At 38.9% G+C, this 13,245-nt stretch overlaps 1 protein-coding gene across 1 annotated transcript; it reads right to left on the reverse strand.

The window, feature by feature from the left end:
• Positions 1–4,869: 4,869 nt before the first annotated feature.
• On the reverse strand, positions 4,870–5,813 carry OR56A3 (olfactory receptor family 56 subfamily A member 3). The gene is given in 2 exon segments (XM_037995636.1): positions 4,870–5,264; positions 5,267–5,813. Coding segments are annotated over 2 exon segments (942 nt in total).
• Between the last annotated feature and the right edge of the window lie 7,432 nt (positions 5,814–13,245).

Below are 13,245 nucleotides of genomic sequence, written 5' to 3' on the forward strand. Positions count from 1 at the left end.
AAAAGAACTAGAGAAGCAAGAGCAAACACATTCGAAAGCTAGCAGAAGGCAAGAAATAACTAAGATCAGAGCAGAACTGAAGGAGATAGAGACACAAAAAACCCTCCAAAAAAATCAATGAATCCAGGAGTTAGTTTTTTGAAAAGATCAACAAAATTGACAGACCGCTAGCAAGACTAATAAAGAAGAAAAGAGAGAAGAATGAAATCGATGCAATAAAAAATGATAAACGGGATATCACCACCGACCCCACAGAAATACAAACTACCAGCAGAGAATACTATAAACACCTCTGTGCAAATAAACTGGAAAATCTAGAAGAAATGGATAATTTCCTGGATACTTACACTCTTCCAAGACTAAACCAGGAAGAAGTTGAATCCCTGAATAGACCAATAGTAGGCTCTGAAATTGAGACAATAATTAATAGCCTACCAATGAAAAAAAGTCCAGGACCAGATGGATTCACAGCTGAATTCTACCAGAGGTACAAGGAGGAGCTGGTACCATTCCTTCTGAAACTATTCCAATCAATAGAAAAAGAGGGAATCCTCCCTAACTCATTTTATGAGGCCAACATCATCCTGATACCAAAGCCTGGCAGAGACACAACAAAAAAGGAGAATTTTAGACCAATATCCCTGATGAACATCAATGCAAAAATCCTCAGTAAAATACTGGCAAACCGGATTCAGCAGCACATCAAAAAGCTTATCCACCATGATCAAGTGGGCTTCATCCCTGGGATGCAAGGCTGGTTCAACATTCGCAAATCAATAAACATAATCCAGCATATAAACAGAACCAAAGACAAGAACCACATCATTATCTCAATAGATGCAGAAAAGGCGTTGACAAAATTCAACAGCTCTTCAAGCTAAAAACGCTCAATAAATTTGGTGTTGATGGAACGTACCTCAAAATAATAAGAGCTATTTATGACAAACCCACAGCCAACACCATACTGAATGGGCAAAAACTGGAAAAATTCCCTTTGAAAACTGGCACAAGACAGGGATGCCCTCTCTCACCACTCCTATTCAACATAGTGTTGGAAGTTCTGGCTAGGGCAATCAGGCAAGAGAAAGAAATCAAGGGGATTCAGTTAGGAAAAGAAGAAGTCAAATTGTCCCTCTTTGCAGATGACATGATTGTATATTTAGAAAATCCCATTGTCTCAGCCCAAAATCTCCTTAAGCTGATAAGCAACTTCAGCAAAGTCTCAGGATACAAAATTAATGTGCAAAAATCACAAGCATTCTTATATACCAGTAACAGACAAACAGAGAGCCAAATCATGAATGAACATCAAGTTACCAATGAGTTTCTTCACAGAATTGGAAAAATCTGCTTTAAAGTTCATACGGAACCAAAAAAGAGCCCGCATCTCCAAGACATTCCTAAGTCAAAAGAACAAAGCTGGAGGCATCACGCTACCTGACTTCAAACTATACTACAAGGCTACAGTAACCAAAACAGCATGGTACTGGTACCAAAACAGAGATATAGACCAATGGAACAGAACAGAGTCCTCAGAAATAATGCCTCACATCTACAGCCATCTGATCTTTGACAAACCTGAGAGAAACAAGAAATGGGAAAAGGATTCCCTGTTTAATAAATGGTGCTGGCAAAATTGGCAAGCCATAAGTAGAAAGCTGAAACTGGATTCCTTCCTTACTCCTTATACGAAAATTAATTCAAGATGGATTAGAGACTTAAATGTTAGACGTAATACCATGAAAACCTTAGAGGAAAACCTAGGTAGTACCATTCAGGACATAGGCATGGGCAAAGACTTCAGGTCCAAAACACCAAAAGCAACGGTAGCAAAAGCCAAAATTGACAAATGGGATCTCATTAAACTAAAGAGCTTTTGCACAGGAAACGAAACTCCCATCAGAGTGAACAGGCAACCTACAGTATGGGAGAAAATTTTTGCAATCTACTCATTTGACAAAGGGCTAATATCCAGAACCTACAAAGAACTCATACAAATTTACAAGAAAAAAACAAACAACCCCATCAAAAAGTGGGCAAAGGATATGAACAGATATTTCTCAAAGGAAGACATTCATACAGCCAACAGACACATGAAAAAATGCTCATCATCACTGGCCATCAGAGAAATGCAAATCAAAACCACAATGAGATACCATCTCACACCAGTTAGAATGGCGATCATTATAAAATCAGGAAACAACGGGTGCTGGAGAGGATGTGGAGAAATAGGAACACTTTTACACTGTTGGAGGGATTGTAAACTAGTTCAACCATTATGGAAAACAGTATGGCGATTCCTCAAGGATCTAGAGCTAGATGTACCATATGACCCAGCCATCCCATTACTGGGTATATACCCAAAGGATTATAAATCATGCTGCTATAAAGACACATGCACACGTATGTTTATTGTGGCACTATTCACAATAGCAAAGACTTGGAATCAACCCAAATGTCCATCAGTGACAGACTGGATTAAGAAAATGTGGCACATATACACCATGGAATACTATGCAGCCATAAAAAAGGATGAGTTTATGTCCTTTGTAGGGACATGGATGCAGCTGGAAACCATCATTCTTAGCAAACTATCACAAGAACAGAAAACCAACCACCGCATGTTCTCACTCATAGGTGGGAACTGAACAATGAGATCACTTGGACTCAGGAAGGGGAACATCACACACCGGGGCCTATCATGGGGAGGGGGGAGTGGGGAGGGATTGCATTGGGAGTTATACCTGATGTAAATGACGAGTTGATGGGTGCTGACGAGTTGATGGGTGCAGCACACCAACATGGCACAAGTATACATATGTAACAAACCTGCACGTTATGCACATGTACCCTAGAACTTAAAGTATAATAATAATAAAAAGTAAATTAAAAAAAACAAAATCGAATGCTATAAATAGAATAATGTCTTTTGTTTCCACAGTCGATATACTAGAGTGATATGAAAATAATATTTAAAGTGAGATATTTTATGGCAAAGTTATTTTGAGGTTAACGCTGCAGCTGCAAGTGCTGCCAGCAACTGTTCATAGGGCAAATGGGAAAAGGGTTGAAAAGGAGCTTATATGGCAAATAATTATTCTTGCTGTGCTTTATCCAAATAATCAGACCAAGTATAAGAAGACTAGAGCTTACTTTGCAATCAAATCAGTCTTATCATAATTTGTTTTTAATAAAAATGAAGAGTGAAAAGAGAAAATTTATGTTTGAAGAACTATGGTACACCTGTCAGTAGAGCTGCCTGGCCACTGGTGCATGCAGACAGCCCATCCCAAGGGAAAAACCAGAGGTGAAGGAATGTAACCCCTGGAAGCATGGCAACGTATAAAACTGCAAGTCAAAGGCCAAACTGTGCGCTTAATCTCCCAAGTCGCCCGTTTGACCCTCTTCCAAGTGTACTTTACTTCCTTTCATTCCTGCTCTAAACTTTTTAATAAACATTCACTCCTGCTCTAAAACTTGCCTCAGTCCCTCATTCTGCCTTATGCCCCTCAGTTGAATTCTTTCTTCTGAGGAGGAAAGAATTCCGGTTACTGCAGACCCATACAGATTCTCTACTGCTAACAATAGGAAATTTTACATTGTTGAGTGTCTACATTTAGTTGTTTTCCTTTAGATTGTTGGAAGTTTATCTTGGCAAACCATAAGTTACATGCTGATCAGCTTGTTTCTTTCAAGTCTTGATTTTAATCTTTTTTCTTTTTATGTAGAGTAGCTGTTATTCCAGTGCTAGTTACGTACTACTACAAACTAATGACCACTTCAGCAATTCTACTGAATGCCCCAGGCATTCAATATGGTCTCTCCACAATGACTATTCCGAGATGAAACATATTCTGGCCCTGCATATGTTTCAAAATTGTTTAAGGTCCCCATTAATCATTCTTTCCCCAGTGATTGCTCTTTGTTCCTGTACATTTGCAGCTTAGGATGCATGTTATCATTCATGTGTGCTTAGAAGCTGTCCAATTAATGAGAAAATAATGTTCAAGAAAGGTATGTTAGGTGTCGACATTATTGCTGGATTATATGCTATAATACGAGCAATCCTTTGACTCATTAATAAAGCTTTGTTTGCGTACCAAAACCTGTGATATACTGGATCTGAAAGATAAATGTTCCAAGCACAGACACATTGGGGAGGAGGATTCAGGAATCTCATATCCAATAAAACTCATTGATAACTGTTACTCATATGAGAAATCAAGGCAAAACCCCTGACCTCTTGCAATGCACATTACAAAAGCTTACCTTGTAAAGTTTACCTTCTCTTAGCTTGTAAAGAGAAGGAGAGGTAGAGAGAGAGAGGAGGTGAGGGGAGAAAGAGAACTAGAGAAAAGCAATGATGTGGTTGAAGGGTGAGAGAAAAAGACCTAATTACAGACCAGTAGCAACCTTCCACCACTGAGGACTGAAATGTCAACTACAGTGTTTTTTTCTCCAATGTATTCCTTTTTGTGAAAATAAGAAAAAAAGGACATTACACATAACAGACACAACAAAATAACCACAGTTGTATTTTCAATACTATAAAATTCATGCCATATTAAGAGATGTGTGTTCAGAAATATAAATTTTTCACTTTAAAATCTGCTTTAAGGAATGTCAGTGTTTTGGACAAAATATGATTATAAGCATGGAATAAAATGAGAGAGGGCCAAGAATATTTCTGAGAAAATGGTGAAAAGAAAGATAGACTTAAAATAAAACTGATGTTTTTGAAAAGCACACAGGATATATAGTGTATCCAGTTTGAGGTTATAGGAAACAGGTATGAATTTCAGCCCACTCACTCATTAAGTCATTAATAAATTATCTTATTTTAGATATTCAGAGATCCAGCTGTCCTTGTTAGAACCCTTTCTTCAACAACCTCTGCATTCCCTGCTTAATCTCTTGGGTTCTTACCCCATAAACGATGGGGTTAAGGGCTGCAGGAATGACATGGTGTAGAACATTGAGCAAGACCGGCACATCAGGGGAGACTTTCTTCTTAGCCACATGTGTGAGGACAAAAACCAGAAGGATGGTGCTGAAGAGGATAAGGATGAAGTGGGAGCCATATGTGCTTAGGGCCTTTGCCACAGCACCCTCCACCTTGAGTCTCAGCACAGCTCGCAGAATGAGGGTGTAGGAGAGGAAGATAAGAACGAGGTCAGATCCTAGCAGAGTCCAGTCTGCAGCTAATTGGTAAAGGCGATTGATGGTGACATCATCGCAGGAGAGTCTGGAAACAGATATATTGAACAGATGCAGTTCCCAATGACATTTCTTCCACAATAACGGAGTTGTGCTGAGAGGATGGGGATGGGCAGAGTCATAAGCACATTTCTGGTCAAAATAAAAATGACAGCCTTGACTACAAATTGATCAGTGATGATTGATGGATATCTCAGTGGGTGGCAGATAGCTACATAACGATCATAAGCCATGACCATGAATGTGCAAGACTCCATGGCTTGGAAACAATTCATGATGTACATCTGCAGGAAGCAGGCAGGGAAGCTGACGGGCCTGAGGTCAAACCAGAAGATGGCCAGGACCTTGGGGATGACAGTGACGCAGAGCACGATGTCCAGCAGGGAGAGGAGGCTGAGCAGGTAGTACAGTGGTTTGTGCAGAGAGGTCTCCAGCTGGACGGTGATCAGGAGGGTGGCGTTGGCCCCTATGGCCAAGAGGAAGATGAGGCTGAGGGCCAGGGACAGCCAGTGCTGCCAGTTGGGGGATCGGACAAAACAATTCAAAAGGAAGTCTGAAGCTTCAGTGGAGAGGGTGCCATTTCGGTGTGTTGTCATATTTTCCCATATATTTTGCTGCTTTCTTTTAGTAATCTGGAAAATCAGGATTACAAATTAGTTGTGGATTCTTGATACACAAAGATAGCACAATTTGTTTGTATAGGTACAACTTGTGGTATCTAGCAGGTTATGTAGAGCCAAGCAAATTCATCCATTTATCCTCAGTGTCGTGTCACTGGGGTATTCCTATCACTTTAAACAGTACAGCTGTCTGAGGTGATCATTCCTCTATACATGTTTACTTTATTCAACATCAATTTTCAGTAGAGTTGGTTTTTTTTAGAGAAATTGAAAAGGAGAAAATACTTAGAAAACGACTTTAGTGTGACGTGAGACTCTAAATTTTACCCATAAGTTTCTTCTTCATGATTTTCGTTTTAATGTACACATAGCCTATCATGTCTACAAGTTGACTATTGCAATATGCTCAAATAAATAGCAGAGCCTGGCAAAAAGATGGGACTCAGATAAATGTCCCTAGTCCCCATGTACACATGACATCCTTATTCTAACCTTTCTACTGCATTTATTTTGCTTAGAGATTTTTTAAATCATACATGTAAAATAAATTTAGTTAACTTGTATTTTGTCTAAAATTTCATTTTTATTTAGTAGGCATAGATTCTGCCAAATAATTGCATTAATATCTCTCTATTTTTTAGATGTTCTTATTTTTAGGCTTCCTAACTTCTGGGAGAAACAGTTTTAAAAGGAGAGTGGGCACTTCCACATAGCTAACAGGGAGCAATGCTTGTCATTAGACATGAGAAAAAATTGGTGTCTCTTATTGTAATGGTGTGAGGGTGACGAAGTTCATTATTAAAGTCCCTCCATCTCCTTTCTAGTTCCTTTTTATATCTTGACTATAATGATATAGCTACACATTTCCCACTCTCCTGTCAGTAGTTCATTATTCCATTATCATTTATTTATTTATTTTTTATTATTATTATACTTTAAGTTCTAGGGTACATGTGCATAACGTGCAGGTTTGTTACATATGTATACTTGTGCCATGTTGGTGTGCTGCACCCATCAACTCGTCAGCACCCATCAACTCGTCATTTACATCAGGTATAACTCCCAATGCAATCCCTCCCCACTCCCCCCTCCCCATGATAGGCCCCGGTGTGTGATGTTCCCCTTCCCGAGTCCAAGTGATCTCATTGTTCAGTTCCCACCTATGAATGAGAACATGCGGTGGTTGGTTTTCTGTTCTTGCGATAGTTTGCTAAGAATGATGGTTTCCAGCTGCATCCATGTCCCTACAAAGGATATAAACTCATCCTTTTTTATGGCTGCATAGTATTCCATGGTGTATATGTGCCACATTTTCTTCATCCAGTATGCCACTGATGGACATTTGGGTTGATTCCAAGTCTTTGCTATTGTGAATAGTGCTGCAATAAACATACGTGTGCATGTGTCTTTATAGCAGCATAATTTATAATCCTTTGGGTATATACCCAGTAATGGGATGGCTGGGTCATATGGTACATCTAGTTCTAGATCCTTGAGGAATCGCCATACTGTTTTCCATAATGGTTGAACTAGTTTACAATCCCTCCAACAGTGTAAAAGTGTTCCTATTTCTCCACATCCTCTCCAGCACCTGTTGTTTCCTGATTTTATAATGATCGCCATTCTAACTGGTGTGAGATGGTATCTCATTGTGGTTTTGATTTGCATTTCTCTGATGGCCAGTGATGATGAGCATTTTTTCATGTGTCTGTTGGCTGTATGAATGTCTTCCTTTGAGAAATATCTGTTCATATCCTTTGCCCACTTTTTGATGGGGTTGTTTGTTTTTTTCTTGTAAATTTGTTTCATCCTGATACCAAAGCCTGGCAGAGACACAACAAAAAAAGAGAATTTTAGACCAATATCCCTGACGAACATCAATGCAAAAATCCTCAGTAAAATACTGGCAAACTGGATTCAGCAGCACATCAAAAAGCTTATCCACCATGATCAAGTGGGCTTCATCCCTGGGATGCAAGGCTGGTTCAACATTCGCAAATCAATAAACATAATCCAGCATATAAACAGAACCAAAGACAAGAACCACATGATTATCTCAATAGATGCAGAAAAGGCTTTTGACAAAATTCAACAGCCCTTCATGCTAAAAACGCTCAATAAATTCGGTATTGATGGAACGTACCTCAAAATAATAAGAGCTATTTATGACAAACCCACAGCCAACACCATACTGAATGGGCAAAAACTGGAAAAATTCCCTTTGAAAACTGGCACAAGACAGGGATGCCCTCTCTCACCACTCCTATTCAACATAGTGTTGGAAGTTCTGGCTAGGGCAATCAGGCAGGAGAAAGAAATCAAGGGGATTCAGTTAGGAAAAGAAGAAGTCAAATTGTCCCTCTTTGCAGATGACATGATTGTATATTTAGAAAACCCCATTGTCTCAGCCCAAAATCTCCTTAAGCTGATAAGCAACTTCAGCAAAGTCTCAGAATACAAAATTAATGTGCAAAAATCACAAGCATTCTTATATACCAGTAACAGACAAACAGAGAGCCAAATCATGAATGAACTTCCATTCACAATTGCTTCAAAGAGAATAAAATACCTAGGGATCCAACTTACAAGGGATGTAAAGGACCTCTTCAAGGAGAACTACAAACCACTGCTCAGTGAAATCAAAGAGGACACAAACAAATGGAAGAACATACCATGCTCATGGATAGGAAGAATCAATATCGTGAAAATGGCCATACTGCCCAAGGTTATTTATAGATTCAATGCCATCCCCATCAAGTTACCAATGAGTTTCTTCACAGAATTGGAAAAAACTGCTTTAAAGTTCATATGGAACCAAAAAAGAGCTTGCATCGCCAAGACAATCCTAAGTCAAAAGAACAAAGCTGGAGGCATCACGCTACCTGACTTCAAACTATACTACAAGGCTACAGTAACTAAAACAGCATGGTACTGGTACCAAAACAGAGATATAGACCAATGGAACAGAACAGAGTCCTCAGAAATAATACCACACATCTACAGCCATCTGATCTTTGACAAACCTGTGAGAAACAAGAAATGGGGAAAGGATTCCCTATTTTATAAATGATGCTGGGGAAATTGGCTAGCCATAAGTAGAAAGCTGAAACTGGATCCTTTCCTTACTCCTTATATGAAAATTAATTCAAGATGGATTAGAGACTTAAATGTTCGACCTAATACCAAAAAAATCCTAGAGGAAAACCTAGGTAGTACCATTCAGGACATAGGCATGGGCAAAGACTTCATGTCTAAAACACCAAAAGCAACAGCAGCAAAAGCCAAAATTGACAAATGGGATCTAATTAAACTAAAGAGCTTCTGCACAGCAAAAGAAACTCCCATCAGAGTGAACAGGCAACCTACAGAATTGGAGAAAATTTTTGCAATCTACTCATCTGACAAAGGGCTAATATCCATTATCATTTAACCCTTTTCCCTGGCATTCTGTTAGGTACCAGTATCACAAAATTTAATAAGAAACTGTCCTTACTTTTACAAAAATAAACCTATAACCACTCTGGGAGATGTTGGGTGTAGTACGAATGAAAGATATTAGCAAAGTCAGAGATATACACAAATTATTAGGAGGCTGCAGAGGAGAGTTGACTGTGACACAGGAGATAGGCTGGAAAAAACTATTATAAATAGAGTGATGTGGTACCGACATTTACATTAAAGGTAAAGGATTCTAAGATTCCCCTCCCCTGCATTGCGAAAGACAGCCCATAGAAAGAACATATGTAGCTTGACAAAGGTAAAGGTCAGGTCTTTTGGGGGCTCTTCAAATCATGCAGTTTTATTGTGCATATTTCTGTCTACTGGGACAGAGGTTTCTGTTCAGATGTTATTTTGTGAGTTTAAAAATTTAAAAAATCCTTTTCGTCGCTCTTGGCCTTTTGGCTAAGCTCAAGAGTGTGAAATTCCTGTTCATCAAATGTTTAAGAAATGTCCTGTTTCTCCCACTTTGGCTCACTAATATAACAAAATTACATGGTTATTTTTGTAATTCTTTCTACTTATTGGGAATTGTGCTCTAATGTTTTAGCACTTCTTCCCATTTAGTTATTCAACGTTCTGTAAAATATGTTTCATTATCACCACTTACAAACAAGGGAAGTGATATCTCAAAATCCAGGTTCTTAACCACCCATAATCTTACCTAATATAGAGGTTGGTTTGGATTAATTTCTAATGTTCCTTCAGACCCAATAAATAATTCTTTGTTTTGTTTTGTTTTGTTTTGTCTTTTAGATGGAGTCTAGCTCTGTTGCCAGGCTGGAGTGCAGTGGCGCAATCTCTGCTCACTGCAACCTCCGCCTCCCAGGTTCAAGTGATTCTCCTACCTCAGCCTCCAGAGTAGCTGGGATTGCAGGCATCCACCACCACACCCGGTTAATTTTGTTTGTTTTTGTGGTTTTAGTAGAGATGGGATTTCACCATATTGGCCAGGATGTTCTCGATCTCCTGACCTGGTGACCTGCCCACCTCAGCCTCCTAAAGTGCTGGGATTACAGGCGTGAGCCACCGTGCCCCGCCAAACCCAATAAATAGTTCTATGATACATATTTGCCCCATCGATCCTATAAAAAGTAAACAAACTTTGCCCAATATACAATTGATAGTTCTAAGAACTGAATCTGTCAGAGGAGAAAAGGTTTGGGGGTGGGGACAGGGTGACAAGGAAGGAAGTTACAATAAAACTGTGAACTCTAAACTGTATGATATTTTCCTATTGAAGGAAACATATTTTTGGAAGAGGTTCAGATAGTATTTTTGTTTTCAGTTGCCCTTCCTATTCCCCAAATGCAGTTCCAGTCCTTGCTCAACTGGGTCCTGTCAGATTCTCCTCATCAGAAAGACCGTGTTAGTAACTGCGGCTGCTGTCAGTGGAGGGAGGACAGGCATTCCCTCCAGGGATCCTCTCTTCACTCCTCTTGATTATCTGATTCCCCATGTAGTCTGCCAGGCATGGCCCTTCACTTTATATACAGAAGAGATTTAGATATTCTCCCAATTCTTTTCTCCTACAAATAATAGGGTATATTAGTAATGACCTTGGTAAGTTCAAAATGAATTTTAAACATACAGTTTTATTTGTGACTCATAATACTTTGAAGTAGGTAAGGTAAGTTGATTATTTTAGCAATTTATCTGTCACATAGGCAAATCAAATTTTGTGGTTTTACATGTCTTCCTACAGTTTGTCAGGGTTCAACTGTGGAGAAAATAAAAGTCTAAATAATTCATTCAGGTCCAAGCCAGTGAAAATAGGAATACGCCTGTGCCCTGTGTCACCATAGTGATGCATAAATTGTCTATGTTATTTGGGATTTTGTTTTATATATTTTGTAGGTTTTTCTTATCCACCCACACTCTCATGCATACACATGCTCTCCTAAGGGCTGTTTTTCAGCAGTCTGGAGCTTCTCCCTCTTCCTTCCTCTTGCAACTCTGACTCCTGCTTCCCACAGCTCTTAGGCTCCAATTCCCTCCTTATTCCCCTTCTGTATTATGTCTTTTATTGTATTCCTGGTTTTGACTCCTAAGGAACAACCCCTTCACAGTTAAATAAAGATGATAAATTCATTCTCTATGCACTTCATACCTGCCACCCTCCAATCTTACTTTCTCTTTTCTAATATTTTTGCCATTTTCCTTGATAGACTGGCTCAGTGAGAATAAGACATACTGGAATTACAGGAGGTCCTCAAGATAATAACCCTTAGAACAAAACTTCCAGCCTTGAGTTGGTGACTAACGACCCTTCTTCATGCCCTGGGCACTATCTTCATTCACTTCTGCCTTTCCTTCTCTCTTTGCCTTTGAATACATTAGCTTGTAAGTGTGGAACAAAAGCTAGTAAGACCTGCTAAGCCTAGAATTTGGCACAATTGACCCAACCCCAATTAACTTTACACCTATAGCAAGTGCAACTACAGGCTGTTAAATTTCACATATTCCCTTTAAACACTATTTTCTGCATTACTTTCTTGTTATTTATTCCTTTGCTTATTGCATCCTCTGATCCTACTTTCTGCAAAATTTTTTTCAGGAAAAAATCACAGCCTCTCGATTAGTTGTATTCTCAGGTATTTTATTCTTTTTGTGGCACTTGTAACTGGGATTGCCTCTTTGATTTGACTCTTAGCTTGAACTTTATTGGGGTGCAGAAATGCTACTCCGTTTTGTACATTGATTTTATATCCTGGATCTTTACTGAAGTCCTTTATCTGTTCTAGGAGCCTTTTGCAGAGTATGAAGGGGACTTAAACTTCGGTAATGTCTTATTTTATTTTTAAAAACCTGAAGCAAATAAGGGTTTTTTTTTTTTTTTTTTTTTTTTTTTAAAGAAAAATCACAGCCCCAAATCTCACCTTTCCAAGTAGCTTTTCTTCTCCGGAGATCACAAAGGACTCCTATAGGGAATTAAATGTTTTGTGCTTGGAAGCAGAGAAAATCTCGAAATGACCTTTGCAGGGTAGAGCCAAATGGAAGATCTGGTGACTCAGGCATGAGTATCGTAGAGAAGCCTAGAGGAAAAAGTACATTTTCCATTTCTTCAAGAGCTTTGGGATAATTATTTTTACCCTTAAGATGAAATTTTTGAGGATCACATAGGAGGATTTTTTTTTTCCTAACTCACTGACTCTTCCCTTTTCCTTCTATTTTCTCTAATATTTCTGCATGTTTTTCAATCATTCAACAAGCATCAATAAAGTACTCATCCCTAGAAGCAAAGCATCTGGGAACACATTTGCTCCTTTTCTCCTTTCATTATTCTATCTTGGTTTGTAATCAAAACTTGCCAGTGGCACACTAGGGCTTAGGAACTGGAGCTAATGGTCTCCAGTTCCAGCCAGGAATGAGATGAGAAAGCCAGAGAAGTTGAAGCTCAAATACTAAAGGAGAGACCATCAGCCTAGGTTTTCCCAGGTTGCAAGATAGTCCCACAGAATAGTACCAAAGAAGCCCTGTTTTAAAAAGTAAAAAAGTTGCCAGGGTTCTATCTTGAAAAAATTCAGGCAAGCCTGTAAGATACCTCTCTCAGGTGTATTTTCAGATATTATTCAGTGCATACAGTGACAGGTAGCTAGCTGCTCTTCTGGGCATAGTTTTCTGTTCTCATCAGAAGTAGATTTTAGCAATTTTGATCAGAAATCTTTTAGACTACTTCCTGACTTCCACTGGTCCTGAGCTGTGGTCTTTGTCTTCAACCTCTGAAGTTACAGAAACTAATGTCATTCTTACTTTATATTTCAGGCATTGGTAGGCGTATTCTTTGTTTTAAAGTCACTAAATTTCTGTATTCAGAGTTGAAAACTCCAAATTTTCTTAACTTGGCTCCAAAATATGCACTTTTTAGCTCTCATACTTCCTGCTAATATTCTACAGACAAATTGCAACT

This window comes from Chlorocebus sabaeus, chromosome 1 (assembly GCF_047675955.1).
Source record: "Chlorocebus sabaeus isolate Y175 chromosome 1, mChlSab1.0.hap1, whole genome shotgun sequence".
Taxonomy (NCBI): domain Eukaryota; kingdom Metazoa; phylum Chordata; class Mammalia; order Primates; family Cercopithecidae; genus Chlorocebus; species Chlorocebus sabaeus.